At 36.5% G+C, this 17,542-nt stretch overlaps 1 protein-coding gene across 3 annotated transcripts in view; it reads left to right on the forward strand.

Moving 5' to 3' along the window:
• igf1rb (insulin-like growth factor 1b receptor) overlaps positions 1–17,542 on the forward strand; it is a 108,962-nt gene that overhangs the window by 70,060 nt on the left and 21,360 nt on the right. For all 3 annotated transcript variants that reach the window (XM_067445191.1, XM_067445190.1, XM_067445192.1), the window contains 8 exons: positions 3,315–3,618; positions 4,823–4,959; positions 5,051–5,195; positions 9,394–9,602; positions 9,707–9,833; positions 9,954–10,213; positions 10,948–11,115; positions 11,511–11,715. In XM_067445191.1, the coding sequence (XP_067301292.1) occupies positions 3,315–3,618; positions 4,823–4,959; positions 5,051–5,195; positions 9,394–9,602; positions 9,707–9,833; positions 9,954–10,213; positions 10,948–11,115; positions 11,511–11,715 (1,555 nt within the window). The remainder of the gene's footprint in view (positions 1–3,314; positions 3,619–4,822; positions 4,960–5,050; positions 5,196–9,393; positions 9,603–9,706; positions 9,834–9,953; positions 10,214–10,947; positions 11,116–11,510; positions 11,716–17,542) is intronic.

The raw sequence follows: 17,542 nt of genomic DNA on the forward strand, positions 1-17,542 counted from the left end.
TGTGAATACTTCACCGTAAGTGTCCTTAACTGAAGACGGGATATCTCAGTCAGCCAAAATTAGCTGGGTTGTCTTCATTCTGACCTGATGATAGCTGAAATGGTGCTTTGCAGTAACTGTAAGCGAAACAGATATATTTAGTCCTCAGTCGAATTTAAGTGTCCTAAACTGAATGGCTGACTCACTTGTCATGAATTTGCTCTTTGAACACTGCTCGTGATGATGAATAACAGATACATATTATATCAGATACACATTAAACCTCACTCTAGTGTGTATTACATGTGTTATCATTCAACTCTTATTTACTAGTATCCTCCAACTGTTGCATGTAAACTGCAGCTTGAATATGTTTTTGCATCCAGCTTGTATCCCTGTTCTTCTCCCCCCATTCTCTCTCTAAGGTTATCTGAAATCATAAACTCACAGAGAGAGACCCTCCCTAAAAACCAACCTTTGCTGTTGTAGATGCCAACACTTAAAAATGAAACTAAATAGTCTTTCTGTGTCTTTTCTGAGATATGTGAGATGCCTACCCATAGTCATTTGGAAAGCGAGTTTCCTGCCTTCCAGGCTATAGTATGAGCTTGAAAGGAAAGATCGGGGAGGCTGAGTTTCTATGTTCTAAATGTAGGCCATTCTTGTACTAAAACTGGTGTTTTCCTTGCTAGTGCTCTGACCTGAATCAGTTTTTCCTCTCCCCTGTTACAATGCGCTCTTATTTAGAATGATAGCAGAGGACTCTGGTCGAATTATACATAGTCTCGGTCGGATGGAATATGCGGACTGGATTTGTTTGTAAAGTGGCCCTGGAACTGACAGCTAAAGTATGGCCTGCATATGCCATATGAGAATAGGGGGAAAGAGAGATAACCAACTGTTTATGTATGACTATATTTTGCAAGATCACAAATTTACTTTTTTTTTCATTAAGTGGCAATTTTCCATCCTAAAATAATAATTTCTGGGGCATTTATTAAATTTTTTTTGATTTAGTGGTGACAATTTATAGTAAGATCTCATTTGTTAACATTGTTTAATGCAATAACTGAAATGACCTAACAATGAGTAATACATTTGTTTTTATTAATCATCTTCATTAATGTTAGTTAATAAAAATATAGTTGTTGATGTTTTGTTCATGCTAGTTCAGTGCATTAACTAAATAGTAATACAACATTTGAGTTTAATCATGTTTTAGCACATGTTAAAATTAAAATTAAGATTAATTAATGCTGTAGAAGTATTGTTTATGTGTGTGTGTGTGTGTGTGTATGTATGTAGGCGTGTGTGTGTGTGTGTGTGTGTGTGTGTGTGTGTGTATATGTTTATATATATATATGTGTGTATATATATATATATATATATATATATATATATATATATATATATATATATATATATATATATATATATATATATAATATAATATAATATAATATAAAATGTACACACATATACACCTATACATATAATTATGTAACACACACTTTTATTTTGGATGAAATGTATTAATGGGAATAATCGTTTGCCCAGTACTACTTTTTTTTAATTTAATGTAACTGGTAGTTGCTTTGGTAGTTTTGCCTCAAGTTAACTTTGGATAATAATGTCTTTCTCAACATGCCAATCCGTTTAATGGTGATGTAGGTAATTTGTTTTGATAGTTCAAGTAGTTTTTTGGCAAAGGGAATGTATACATAAAGGAATACTTTGACTGTGATGAAGTATGTGCCTGTACTTGTTTGTGAACTGTACAGCTTTGTATCCTTGAGGCTGTTTGCAGTAACCTTTATCAGTCAAGCTTGAAAGACACTACGGAGGTCGCGAGGAAATAGACAGTAACGGAGAGAGGACGTGCGATCACATGACCCTCACCCAGAGCAGCAAACCGCTTGGGCTTAAGCCAGGCTTTTAACCTCTCAGCCGGGTTATGAAATTGACCTTGCATGACTCGATTTCCTGAATGTTGTAAACTAAGTCAAATAAGGTGAGGATCTGAAAGCATTATGCAAAGAAGATAGATCTAATTTTACCCGTTATTCTCTATGTATCTCTGTTCTTATTTTTTATTTAAAAAATCTCTGAAAAAAAACAAACGTGTAGCTTCAGTGCAAAGTAAAACTATTTATACAAATAATTTTCCATTTAAAGTCTAGGTAATCCTATGTAAAGTTATATATTATATAATTATTTTTACATCATAGTAGTATTTATTGTTCTGTATGATTAATTTACATTCTTTAATTTTAAAGTCATTACTCAAATGAGAATATTTATATGAGAATAAAATAACTTCTCTATGAGAATGAGATCATTTAAACAATTACATATTTTCTGGTCAAAATGTCATTTATTTGTGAGAATGAGTCATAAGCAATAATATCTAACAAAAGTAAACGAGACACCTTCTGATATTACTATGGAAGAGACTATGAAACAGTTTTGTCTCTAGTGGGTACTGAAAGATTTATTGAAAAAAGAAAAACTGAAATATCACATGGTCCTAAGTATTCAGACCCTTTTCAAGCAAGCACCCTTTTGATCTAATACAGCCATGAGTCTTTTTGAGAAGGATGCAGCAAGTTTTTTACACCTGGATTTAGGGATCCTCTTCCATTCCTTGCAGAGCCTCTCTTGTTCTGTCAGTTTGGATGGTAAACGATGGTGGACAGCCATTTTCAGGTTTCTCCAGAGATGCTCAATTGGGTTTAAGTCAGGGCTCTGGCTGGGCCATTCAAGAACAGTCACAGAGTTGTTGTGAAGCCACTCCTTTATTATTTTAGCTGTGTGCTTAGGTTCAATGTCTTGTTGGAAGTGAACCTTTAGCCCAGTCTGAGGTCTTGAGCACTCTGGAGAAGGTTTTTGTCCAGGATATCCCTGTACTTGGACACATTCATCTTTCCCTTGATTACAACTAGTCGTCCTGTTCCTACAGCAGAAAAACACCCCCACAGCATGATGCTGCCACCACCATGCTTCACTGTTGGGACTGTATTGGACAGGTGATGAGCAGTGCCTGGTTTTCTCCCCAAGAAAGTTTTTCTTTTTTAATAAATCTGTTAAAATGTCAACAATTCTGTGTTTTTCTGTCAATATGGGGTGCTGTGTGTAAATTAATGAGAACAAAACAAATGAACTTAAATGATTTTAGCAAATGGTTGCAATATAACAAAGAGTGAAAATGAAAGGGGATCTGAATACTTTCCGTACCCACTGTATTTACATTAAGTTTTTAGTTGAATATGTAGCTCTTTTGATGCAAACCCAGAAAATATTTAAAGCAATTTTTTCCTTCCTGTATTTCTACCCAGATTGTCCGAAGTCGTGTGGACAGCGGGCGTGTACAGATTTGGGCACGTGCTGCCATCCCCAGTGTCTGGGCAGCTGCACCGCGCCCGACAACGACAGGGCCTGTGCCGCCTGCCAGCACTACTATTATGAGGGCCGCTGCGTGGAGGACTGCCCGCGGGGCACGTTCAAGTTTGAGGGCTGGCGTTGCATCACAATGGACTTCTGCTCAAAGGTCCACCTGCCTGATTACGACCGCTTTGTGATCCACGGAGGAGAGTGTATGTCTGACTGCCCACCCGGCTTCACGCGTCATGAGAACCAGAGGTATGAAGACTTTCTTTTTTATGTTGAAAGTGTGCATTTTATAAAATTTGTAAATCAAAGCATGAATAATCAATCTGTGGTTGTGTGAATTTTTGTTAACAATTGTTGTCATTATTTGATCAGTTTTTATTATTTTAATTTTATTATATAATTCTATAAAATATAATCTAAATATAATATAATATAATCAATACTTTTATTCAGCAAGAATGTATTAAATTTATCCAAAGTGACTGTAAAACATTTAGGTTTAGGATGTTACCAAATATTTATTTTTCAAATAAATGCTTTTCTTTCAAGCTTTCTAGTCATTAGAGAATCCTGAAAAAAATGTATCAGCCTTGGTGAGCATAAAAGACTTTGTTTGAATGTGATTGTAGAACTCAGCAGAATGTATTTTATTTATTTTGAGAAAATATTACATTTTTATGTATATGTTTGTTTACATTATGAATGTAATAATTTGGTAGAAAATGAGTGGATTAAATAAATGAACAATCTGTGATCTTTGTTAGCAAAGGTTTCTTTTCCCCAGTAATATTTATATTATTTGTATTGTTTTATTTAGTTATGTTTGAAATATTGAATTATAATTTTTATTTTTTATTGTTTTTAGACCATATAAGTTTTGTGGCTTAAGTATGCTTTGTTTTATGTACACACCACTTCTTTTTTTTTTTTTTTTTTGAGGAAAAAAAATAGATTTCCTTAGAATTTTAATGTCCGCCATTCACAAAGTTCTACACGTCCTCTGCCTTTTGAGTTTAAATATTTCATGAACCTATTATTCAGCTCTCTGAATACTTGACAAAATAAATCTACTTTATTTCAGTGAACTAGATTAATTGACCTATAATGGCCCTAACTAATTTAATAATACTTTCATCTACAAGTAAGACTGTAGTGTTAAATCCATTATACAGAATTCAGCAGATTTTCCCCCACAATTGGTGCAGAAAATCTTGACAAGTGTGCAGATCCTGTACACATACAAATCCGACAAAGCCAAGCTGAAAATGTTTCCTAGTTAAACTCATAAATCACAGTTTTGATTAACTCTTTTGTCAGAAAGAGTGGAAAAAGGTCTCAAACATTAGCTAAACCGAAGGTCACATGATAACGTGGAAGTGAGATATTTGGTTATCCATGTTGGTTTTTGCGGAGACACATTTTGATCATCATTTTTTCTCTGTGTGTCTGGCAGCATGTTCTGCATTGCCTGTGACGGCCTATGTGACAAGATCTGTGATGAAAAGGTCATTGACTCAGTGGACGCGGCTCAGTCCCTCAAGGGCTGCACCATTATCAAAGGCAACCTGCATATCAACATCCGCCGTGGCAGTGAGTATCTGCGGCACAGCAGCTCCTGTTAGACGCTGAAGCGATTGGTTTCCACCACACTGCTCGCTGACACTCTTTTCCATTTCTCTAGCTAACATAGCCTCGGAGTTGGAGAACTTCCTGGGACTCATCAAGACAGTGACGGGATACATTAAGATACGCTCATCACACACCTTGAGCTCCCTCTCCTTCCTCAAGAGCCTGAGATACATCAATGGAGAGGAACTCTGGGACGAGTAAGATGCGAATTTGACACTTTGCACCATGTCTTTAGAGGGTTTGTCTCGCCACACTTAAAGTGTAACTTCGCTGATTTTCAACCCTCGCTGTATGTTGGTAGTACATGTAAATGAACAAAATTTACTCATTCTCCGTGTTACTCGAGCCGAGAAATTCACGTTTGTCGGCAAATGTCCACGTTTTGCATCTTCTAGCAGACTTCTGACAGCTTGCAGGGCCTTTGTGAAAACTACAGATTATACTTCTGCGGTTTTGTATCCCTGCCTATGGACAGTTGGATCGACAGAGGGTTATTAACCGTTATTGTAAGGGTAGGTTTATAACTGAAAATTGACTTTCTTACTATGTTTACTCTTTAAACATCATTATGGTTAGAAATGGAGCAACAGCTTTCTTACCTGTACCAGCGTTTTGCTTCAAGGGGTTGGGCAGAACTGACAGAACAGCAGTTTCTTTTAGTTTTCCCCTCCGTTTGGCCTAAAGCACTGTGTTCGTGGTCAAACACAGTGTTGACTACAAACACAGAGGTTTTTCAGATTTTCTTTTGGGGCGTTCCCTCCGTATTTACGATTCTTTGCTGCCTTTAGCCACTGCCTACTACACACTGGATCCTTCACTGGAAACTGAAAGCAACTCACTCCCACCGTCGTTCCATCGTTATAAACACCCACTCCGCTTTTAACCCCGGGGCAGGGTTTGTAATAGCCTGACAAGCCAGACCCACATCAAGATGTTTGGTCTGGAAACTCACCATAGACAGGGCTCAATCCGAGGGGCGGGATAAACGGTTGTCTTTCAATCTCCCTCTGCACGGCGTGCACGCAATTGGATAGCGCTACAACCAACCAGAGCAACGAAGGTGAAGCAGAGCTCGTTGAAAGATTAAACTTTCGCCGTATCCGGTCGGCAAAGCTCAGAACACATCTTCCCTTCTTAAGAATGACTTCAGTGCCGTTCTTTTCTCAGAGAAAAGCTCAACTCCAAGTCTTCCAGAGTCACAGTCAAAGCTGATTCGAAAGACCGCTGTCGCCAGCTTCTGTGTTTACTAGAAGCATGCAAGGCAAGCGCAACTCGGTCGTCATTATGTTAAACCCCGCCCACCGACTCTATACACAATGTGATTGGCCCGACCAGAGTTTAGAAAAAACTTGATATTACAGTCAGCAATGTAATGTGAGGATGTGCAATGCTAGAGCCTTATGTAAACAGGTCACGTGATGAGTTGGTCCAGTCAGTGACACTAGCACAGCTAATATGCTGGGCGGCAGTGGTTCAGTGGTTCATGTAGGTTGTCTACAAACCGGAAGGTTGGTGGTTCAATCCTCGCTTCCACCTGACCATGAGCAAGACACCTAACCCCAGCTGCTCCCGACGAGTTGGATGGCGCCTTGCATGGCAGACACCGCCGTCGGTGTATGAATAGGTGAATGCGAGGCAATATGTAAAGTGCTTTGGATGGCCATAGGGTCTGTTGAAAGCGCTAAATAAATGCAGTCCATTTACCATTTAATATGAAAATAAGGATTTTAACCCCGGGTTTAAGAATGTACAGTGTGAAACGTCATCTTATGAATACCCAGGATTAATTGTTAGCTCCAGGTACATTATGCAGTGTGAAACATGAAGCAAGATAACCCAGGATTCTGTTTACCCGGGGTTTAGAATGACCTAGGGCTAACTATTTCAAATGTGAAAATCCCTTTTGAATTCTTGCACCCAGGAACGAAACAAGTCGACATCATGACTAGAAGTTTGCTAAGTATTTGCTACTAAAGGAAGGCAGTGTTTGACTCCGCGTATCAATAGCGGACTGATATGAGTGCCCAATACATTGTGGGTGTTGAAGTTTTCCTACCTATTTGGCAAAAGGAAAGACAACAGCCTTTTTTCTCTGTTTTCTCTAGTCAGGTAGCACCGATTAAAATTTTCGTTTCACCTTCTTATTGCATAGGCAACCAAGTTTTATTAAAACCCCATTTAGGAATGTATGATAGTGAACCAATGAGATTTTAAGGTGGGTGGGGCTACTCAATGCAACACCACATCATTTTTAAAATAATAAAGCTGTTTATAGTTTAATTTTTGTACTATATTTTACAGTTTATGTTATTAAACATTTGACATTTAACAATGAAAGCAGTTGTTGTTGGTTATAAGGGTTTATGAATCTACAAAATACCATACGGAATTAAACTGAATGGGTCCCGTGCGTCATAGAAGAAATGTGTAATTTAATTCAATCCCTGTTTGTTTACTGTTATTATCCCATTTTCAAGACAGATCAAAACATCCCTCTCTGTGCCATGTTATGAAAGACTAAATTGAGCTCTGGGAACGCTTTTAACGAGACGCATAAACAAACAAGCCCTCCATCCACATATCTAACATTTATAAACCTGTTTCGTTATAATTCCCTTAAACGTGCATCGTCAAACGAACATCAGAACTGTTACCCTTTTGATAAATGCAGCAAATAGAGCATTTGTATTATATCGACTTGACAGTGTCTTTAAACTATTAAAAGTGGCAAGACATGCGTCAGACTAAAGCTTTCAAGTGTGCTGTAGGGTCAAAAGAAACACTTGCTTTTAATGCACATGAAGTGCTTACATTCCAAACGCAGCTTTTAGTGAAGCTGTTTATCTTTTATGAGCATTTACGTCAATTCTGGTGAATCATCAGCTTACATGTCCTGTGAAGTAATGGCCAAAATGTCCTGCAGCTCCATACACACAGAGTTTGGGTATTTATGGGACAATCGCTCTGTACATCTGAATTCACTCCTCAAAGTTTCAGCTGATGAAAGAAGATTTTCTTTAAATCTACATAGGGTGTGCTAAACCAGAGTAGTTGTTAATGAAAAGATGGAGGTATGTGTATTGGCTAATAATTCACCATTTTGACACCATTTTGTCTCATCATTGTAGTTTCTTGCACCAGCCTTGTGGTCAATGGGTAAACTGTTTAGAGAACACAAAATGACAGTGTTTCCACAATAATGAAAAAGCTGGACATATCAGGGAATTTGGAAATTGTGATTTCTAGACCTGGAAAAGCCATTAAATTATCTAAAAAACTTAGAAAAATACACATTTTCTGATTTTGATCTTTTTCTAGTAATCAGCTCTAAAATATTGTATATGCTAGAAATAGCTTTGTGTAAGTACACAGTCAAAATAATTTTGTGCACATGTTTTTAATTTCTAATGATAATGGAAAACTGGAAATATCAAGGAATTTTAAAAAAAACTAAAACAAATTTAGAAATAGCCCGATAAATAAAAAATTAAAAAATAAGAAAAAAAAATCTAGTTCTATACAATTTAATCCATTTCTAATGCGCAGCTCTAAAATATTTAATAGGCTGGAAATTGTTTTGTGCAAGTACAATCTTATTTTTATTTATTTTTATTCTTAAAGGGATAGTTTACCCCATAATATAAATCTATCTGAAACTTGAGTTAAATGAACTATCCCAATGAGAATTTTTGTGTGTGTATATATATAGAAATATAGAAATTTCTACCCTATGAAACATTTTAGAACTGTGCGATCATTTCGAATGTCTTGGAAATTCATAGAAATGCATTAGTAAAAAAAAAGATGTGGTAATCCTGAAAGAGCCGTCTTAATTTAGCATCTCTGTTGTCAGATGATAATACACCTCCAATCACTAATGTTTAGTTGAAAAATATCTAAAATCAAATTAGTTAGACTGCCGCCATTTTTCTTATTAGTGCATGATGTGAAAAAAAATGTAGTTATGATTGTCACTATATTAAATGAGTTTTGAACATATACATTAGTCCTAGATTTAAAGGGATTGTTCACTTACTCACCCTCAAGTTGTTCCAAACCTGAATGAGTTTCTTTCTTCGGTTAAACACACAAAAAATATAGATTAAATAATGTTAGTAATCAAACCGTTGATGTATCCATTGACTTACATACGGTAGTAGGAAAAGAATATCATGAAAATAAATGGCTATCGTCAACTTTCTGGTTCCCAAAACTTGAGGGTGAGGAAATGATGACAAAACTATCATTTTCCTTTAAATGTCCCACACTCCCAAAATGCTGCAGTGTGTAGGTAGCCTACTGTATATATTCCATAGTCTCCAGATGAAGCATATTTGAATGTTTTGATGTTTTTTTTTCTTCAGTTTTTCATTGCTATTGTTATGTTGTCTTCAGCACGTATGCCTTTGCTGCTTTGGATAACCAGCATCTCCAAATTCTGTGGGACTGGTCCCAGCACAATCTCACAATAACTACTGGAAAATTGTACTTCCGCCAGAACCCCAAACTCTGCATGTCTGAGATCCACAAAATGTGGGAGAAAACAGGAATTAATGAGACGTATTTGGAAGGAGATTTCCGTAACAATGGAGACCGTGCAAGCTGTAAATATTTTTTGTTCTCAATTGATAGAATTTCAAATGCATTTAAATTCTATATTCGTATTACATCAAAAAAAAATTGTGTAAATTTGTTTTTGTTTTCTTAGGTGGGAGTAAAATCCTCAAGTTCTTATCCAATAGCACGAGGAGTAATAGAATCGAGTTGACATGGGAACTTTATCGACCATCTGATTCCAGAGGCCTCGTCAGTTTTATTGTATACTACAAAGAAGCGTACGTGTTGCTTTTTATTGTGGATCATTTATTCCGATATTGTGAGCAAAATACTATTGAAATACTATTGCATGCATTATTATATGCAGCATTGTAAATAGCGGTTATGTTTTCTCTTAGGCCTTTCCAGAACCTTACAGAGTTTGATGGTCAGGACGGTTGCGGAACAGACAGCTGGAACATGGTTGATGTGGACTTACCGGAGGACCAAACCCAAAATCCGGGTGTTAAACTGTCCATGCTGAAGCCATGGACTCAGTACGCCATCTTTGTTAAAGCTGTAACATTAATTGTGGAGGACAGGGACAGGGACCGGGACAAGGACCGACAGCATCTTGGGGCGAAGAGTGAAGTGGTGTATGTTTGGACTAAACCATCAGGTAATGAAGATTCAGGTCACTCGTGAATATAATTAAAGTCATTTTTTCCACAGAAGTCAGTACCCGTATCCTGTTTTCTGTTCGAATGTCAAAGCATCTTTTATGTTGCATAAGAGATTTAAAGAATCCATAAGATGATTTTGCACGACCAATTACTTTTATGGCTGTGACAGTGACACGTCAGCTCTTGTCGGGCTCATATTTTTGGCAGTTTCAGTATGTTGAATTACCGTCATTGAGAGCGCTCGCTCTGATTGGCTGCTCAGTTTACTGAATAAGTCAGTGGACAAGAATAAAAGCGAAAGTAAATGCAATTAGGAAAAATAATATTTAAATGGTCATTTTGCTAAGATATTAGGTTGAACATGTTAAACACATCTAATCATTTCTGGAATACATTTTAAATTTTGCTACTTATAAAGCGTTAAAATATATGTTTAAATTGTATGTTAACACTAATGTAGGAAATAGCAAATGTACATTATATTATTCAATTTGAATTATCATTTTGCTCCAAATGTTGCACACATGGTATGTAAAAAGTACATTTAAATACTGAAATGCATTGCCATTTTGCATATTGCATTGCAAATTGCTACCCAAAATCTTCCATACTAGACTAACCTCAATGGTTGTAGGCTCAATTATTCATGACTTTCCATAGGTTACATTAAGGGGATTTACTCTGAAGGTAACATTTGTTTGCAAAATAATTTTTTGTTTTTCTTTTCCAGCACCCTCAATGCCTGTAGACATTCGTGCGTACTCTAATTCTTCATCAAAGCTGGTGGTGCGGTGGTCTCCACCTGTGGCCCCCAATGGAAACAACACCTACTACCTGCTCCGCTGGAAGCAGCAGGGCGAGGACCATGAGCTCTACCAGCACAACTACTGCGCCAAAGGTCTGGTCTAAATTACACCCTCAAACTGAGCACCATTTTTCCTAACATCAACTGATTTTTTTTTACCATGAAACAGATAAACCCATTATTGAGAACATCTGAAGCGTCCAGTGTCGGCGCATCTAGGGGAACTAGATCAAATTCTATTTGAAAACTCTTCAAAATGCATGAAGCTTTGCCATAATAAAATAATGCGCAGCATATTCAAACCATTCAGCTCTGCCTGTATATTATTAGTGCTGCTCTCTAGGCCTACTATTACTCATACTCTAATTTAATTTGTTTTCTTTCTTCCTTTTCTGTGGCGCTTTCGGTATTTAAAATTTTGAGCACATTGAAATAATACCAGATCACTACAGGACAAATGTGACCATGTTTATGTTGTTTTCTGACAGATATGAAGATCCCCATCAGGATTTCCGCCACGGGTTTGACAGAAACTGAAGACATCAAACCCACGAATCCTGAAACAGGGGGGCGGGACAAAGCCCCCTGTTGTCAATGCCCTAAAACAGAGAAGGATCTAAAGCAAATCGAGGACGATATCTACTACCGCAAGGCCTTTGAGAATTTCCTTCATAATGCCATATTCACCCCCAGGTAAAAACAATGATTGATCACAAATATGATTGTTGTGTGATTGTACGATGATTATTATTATGACTTTCTCTCTAAAAAAAAAAAAAAAGCACTACAAATGTTTTGGAAGAAGTCTCTTATGCTCACCAAGGCTGCATTTATGTGATCCAAAATACAGTAAAAACTGTCAGGGATAATGTAAATTCACCGGTTGTTCAGGACTTGCATCGGCTACTTGCCACAAAAGTAAATAATTAGAAACCAAATACTGACTTGTAGCTCTTATTAGCTCTTTAAATGCAAATATTCTGCAAAGAGAGGGAGGATCCCTTAAAGGGGACATTTAAGGGATGCGGTACAGTTATACCACCTATTAGATTACACAGCATTTCGCCATATAAATAATTATGGGGATAAGAGATATTGATCCTGATGAAATCGTACCCGTTTGTTATCTTATAATTCATTAGTGTACAAAACAATCGTTTCAAAATGGCAGGAGCTCCGTTTGTGTGAAACAAGAGATGGAGTCTGTGATACCCAGATGACAGAATCAAATAATTGTACACAATATATTGATTTGAGTTTTAAGATTTTATCAGCTCACCCAATGCAAAACTTCCCTGAAGAAAAACTGCTCCTAGCAAACGTATATCGCTGACTTCAGTTAACCGGATGATATTGTGCTATCAGATTTTACCAACTGTTATCAGGGGATTACAACATTACACATTTTTTATATTATTATTAAACATACAATTGGTGTACAAAAAAGAGAGATTTATATAATATATTTTAATATTTTTTAATTGTTATTATTCCTTTTGTAATACTTTTCATTTGAGTTTTCTTGTTACCAGATTTTCCAACTTTGACTTTCATTGTATGGATTACAAAAATATATTTTGTGTGTGTGTAGTTTACCTCAATTGTAAATGTCGCTTTTGGTCAATTTAACGAGGCCTTGCAGGATAAAAGCATTAATTCAAAAAAATCTTTTTTATAACCACTTTTATGGTGCTTTTATTTAGCAATAAACTGTATTTGAACAGAAAAGGACTAAAAAGTGTTTCCTTTTTGTGTTTCTCATGCTACTAATTTGTAATGACATAAGCATTTACTAATACATAAATTGGCAAGAACTTTAAAGTTAATGTCAAAGTTTAAGCCTCAAAGAACATGTGACCTCATCCTCATTCAAGTTTTGATGCATCAGGCAGTACAAAACATCCATTAAACTTCAAATTAGTAAATATATCCATGTTAACCTTTTGTGATCTCAAAGATGAAGATTGAAAGGGACCGTTGATGTCTCTGGATGTTAGCATTTGTAATGGCTCTTTGTTTCTCGTCTGAGACGTTGTTTTGGAACATTTTCAGCGTTCCCTCAGTAATTGTTTCCCTCCGGCCCTGGTGTTGGTAATTGTGTGGTTTGGGCTCTTGGGTCTGGATCCAAATAACACGGGAGACCATGCGAAGCAAATGTAAATGGCTACGTAAGCCTCGTTTTTCTCTCTGATCTCAAAGGTGTAACACATTAAGTGTTCTGTGCTAAAATGAGGACCGACATCTGTATCCTATTATCATCCATCATCGGGCAGGGCGGCGCATGTGTCCGAGCGGGCCAAAATCGCTGTATACCTGAGCAGACTCATATTGAAATCAATGTATTTAAGTTTTCAGGCGATGCAGGACATTAAAATGCCATTGATTCTCCACCCTGGCCTGCGTGATTTGGGGCTGGATTATCCTGCTCTGTCTGAGCCGCTTTTTTCCTCCGCGTGTTTGTCATTGCTTGGCTGTCGACAAAAGCAACGGTGCCAGAACTATGTCAGGCAGCTGAGAAGTATGTCTGTACCCGGGCCAGCACAACCTGTTTTTATTGAAAACCGAGATATTGAGGGAAGTGCCTCGAGTTCCCTCGAAGTTCAGGATTTGGAGAGAGCGAGAGGAAGGGGGAACGAGAAGGAGAGGAAATCATATCCATTCACTTGCCATTCCCCCCTCAAACGGCTCTGCTGCCAGGAAATGCACAGTAATTCCATCTGGAATACCAATGAAATAAAGGGAAGTTCCCCTCCAGCCGGAGAGCACACAGATCAATGAATGCCGCTCTGCATGGAGGGAGCTACAGAAAGAAGATTGAGAGAGAATCAAAAAGCTGTTTCAGGGGCACGTGGGAACAGAAGAGACAGAGATTAACTGGGAAAGTCACTGGTTTAGGGATGGGGAACGTTCAGAACGGCATAACTAATATAATACTTGTACCGTTTTCAGTGGTAGAGGTGTGTATTCATATTAAGGGATAGGGGTTTTATTTATGATACCTAAAATCATGTGGATTTTGAATTTTTTGGGATTTGCTTATGCTTTTTGTTTTGTTTTTTAGCTGAGATGAAAAAAAAAAGTGTTGATAATTTATTTTATTTTTTTGGCAGATTCTTAACCACTTTTTTCATAATATCCATTTCATCATTAAAGTAATTACTGTTTACATTTATAAAAAAAAGAAAAAAAAGAAATCCATAATTGTATTCATCAAGGATGCATTCAATTGATGAGAAGTAAAAAATATTTTTTTGTAAAATTATAAAAATCTAAATGCTTTTGAATTTTCTTGCACAAATCAGCATATTAGAATGATTTCTGAAATATCACGTGAATAAAGACTGGAGTAATGATGCTGAAAATTCAGCTTTGCACCACAGGAATATATTATATTTTAAAATGTATTCAAGTAGAAAACAGTTACTTTAAATTGTAGTAATATTTCACAATATTACTGTTTTATTGTTTATTTGATCAGATAAATCCAGCCTTGGTGAGCATAAGAGACTTCTGTCAAAAACATTATTTATATATATATATATATATATATATATATATATATATATATATATATATATATATATATATATATATATATATATAATTGAAATGTGTTGTTAATTAAACAATGGAATTAATTAGAATTCTATGAAACCTTTATTTAGACTACTTTAGTGTTTTTACAGACTATTTTTATATGCATGATCACATACTGTAACCAAAAACATTTTAAGTAGCACATTTCAGCATAGATGGACTAGGAGAATGTACTGTACAATATAATGCATGCTTTAGGAAAGAGAATGTTGACTTTGTAAAAACTAAATTATTGTTGCTTTTGATGCAGAAACCTTGACTAACCTTATAAGTGAACCTCGGGGAAAAATGCAGTTTAAAAATAGCATACAGTGTATGCAACTTATATGCTAATACACGTATGTACAGAACTGTTCAAAAGGTCAGGATTGGTCATTAAAAATGTTTTTAAGAGAAATCTGTTATGCTCACATAACAGAAGATACGTAAAAATACAGTAGAAGCATTGTGTAACATTGTGAAATATTACAATTTAAAGTAACCGTTTTTATTTGAATATATTTAAAAAATATATAATTCTGCTTGTGATGTCAAAGCTGAATTTTCAGCATCATTACTCCAGTCTTCAGGGTCACATGATCCTTCAGAAATCATAATATGATGTTTGATGATTTCTTATTACCAATGTTGAAAAAAGCGGTTTAATATTTTTGTGATATATTTTTTTCAGGATTCTTTGATGAGTAGAAAGTTTAAAAGAACAAATCTTTTGTGATATTATAAATGTATTTAGTGTCATTAATGATCAATGGAATGTGTCCATGCTGAATAGAAGTATTAAAGGGGTGGTAAAACACATTATTTTGAAGGCTTGATTGTGTTTGTGGGGTGGACTGTAACAAGCTTTGTTTGTTTTTTTAAATAATTATTTTTCATATATTTTACCTTTATTCTACACTGCTCTGTATCTCCTTGTAAAAACAGTCTGATGGTTTCCGGGTTCTATGAAGCCGCTCCCTCAAAAATACGCAATGGGCTCAGATTGGTTAGCTGGCCCAGTGTGTTGGGATTCGATAACCGCCCTAGTCCACAATTCTTGGAAACCCCTTACCTTTACTGGTAGTGTGTAAAGACTGTGGATCTTTAGTGATCGCTACTGAATGGCACCATTTGTATTCATAGAGGGATTATAGCCAGATATCTGTCGCAAGAACTATTAACCCAAAACGAACACTAAACATTGGCTTTACTATAGTAGCCAAATCAAACACAGAACCATGTTTAGCCTGCCTGTAGATAAACAATACATCTACTATAATCAAAGTATAATTTAAACTAATTCCAAATTCGCGGTTGAGATTTAAAAAAAGTTTGTAACATTAGCTGTTTGTCGGATAACATTAAGTATGAATGAGCATTTAACAAACTGGTTTGCAGAGCCAAACAGCGTTATCATTTGTTTGCTTCCTTGCTACAAAGTACAATTAACAATACGCACTATTACAGGAAAACACAATGAAAAATAAATCATACTTACAGGTTGTGGCCCATAAAGCGCTTCTGTTTTTAAAGTTGGAACTGCTTCATCTTTCAGGACAAGCCCTTGTGCGAATCCTGCATTGAACTTGTGACGATTGTGGAAGCTTTCCTCCGTAAAATGTGCAGCACTGAGAGAATAATAATAATTTGGGTAATAATTATGAGGGACGAGTTAAAAATACATTTTAACCGTTGATCCCTAACTCCCCGTCCCTAGGAAGGCTGGACCTGAAATCTGGATGAAAATAACAGCGTTTCGTTGACATTGCGACAACAACACTCCAGCCAAATAACTATACCACAACACCTCTTCTCCATAGCAATATAGAATGGCCTCTCCCCCTCATGTAATATTTTCGGAGGAGGGGTTTCTGTAAATATTGGGTTCGGCTGATGTCAACAACCCTGGAGGAATGTCTGTAGTCCCTACTGGCCGTTTGCTGTAGTCCTTAGAATTTGATTTCTTAAAAAAACAAATATCTCCCTTTGCTTTAAAATTTGAACGTTGTAACTTTGCATATTTTGTTTGTGCTCAAACAGCAACATTACACACTAACTAAAGTAAGAAAAGTGAAATTGTGTTTTACTACCCCTTTAATTTCTTTCAAAAAGACCTTACTGACATTGCATTATGCAATAGGTTTGTAATTCGTCCTGAACATAGCCAGTGTTTAGTCAAGACTGCTTGAGCCAGAATATCCTGTGCGCATCAGATACAGACAGAGATGTATAGCTTCATGCGGCCATGCGGCCATGCGTCTCTCTCTGGCCACATGCTCTGTCAAATTCAGCCCATCTGTGGTGGTAGGATGTGTGTTTCTAGCAGGCAGAGGAAGGACTTGCAACTTGTCGGGAGTTGAGTGACAAACTGCTCCAGTGTGTGAGTGTTAGCAGGCCGAGGAATGGAGACCAGCTGTGGTGTTGTGTGTGTGTGTATGTGTGTGTGTGAGGATTCAGGGGGGATGGAGTCGTTGCCAGATCATCTGAGGACAGAAAACGTGATTGCTTTGGCATGGACAAGATTAACTTGTTCTAATGGTAGAACAGCCATGTGGTTGTTACCCCACACGTTCACAAATGGGCTTAAAAATGGTCTCCACAATATTGAGAACAAAAAGCTTAGTTTAAAGTGTCGAGAAGCTAAGAAAATGTAAACTTACTAAATGTACTACTAGTAATCTACCAATCAACTAATTCACCCATTGTTTTATTGTAGGTTCATTAACCGTTTCCCAATTTAGTTAAAATCATATGTTGACTAAAGGAATTTATAATGTAAGGAGAGATCCTGAAAATGTATTCTGATTGGTTATTATGTATAAATGGAAATGGATTTTACACCAAGTGCTTTTTATTGTGGGTGTTTTTCTTCCTCTGCTCTGTATAGTATATTTGTGTTACAATTTTAGGTTTATACGACTTTGTCCATTTTCAAAACAAATAA

Source organism: Pseudorasbora parva, chromosome 1 (genome assembly GCF_024679245.1).
Source record: "Pseudorasbora parva isolate DD20220531a chromosome 1, ASM2467924v1, whole genome shotgun sequence".
NCBI classification, from domain to species: Eukaryota; Metazoa; Chordata; class Actinopteri; order Cypriniformes; family Gobionidae; genus Pseudorasbora; species Pseudorasbora parva.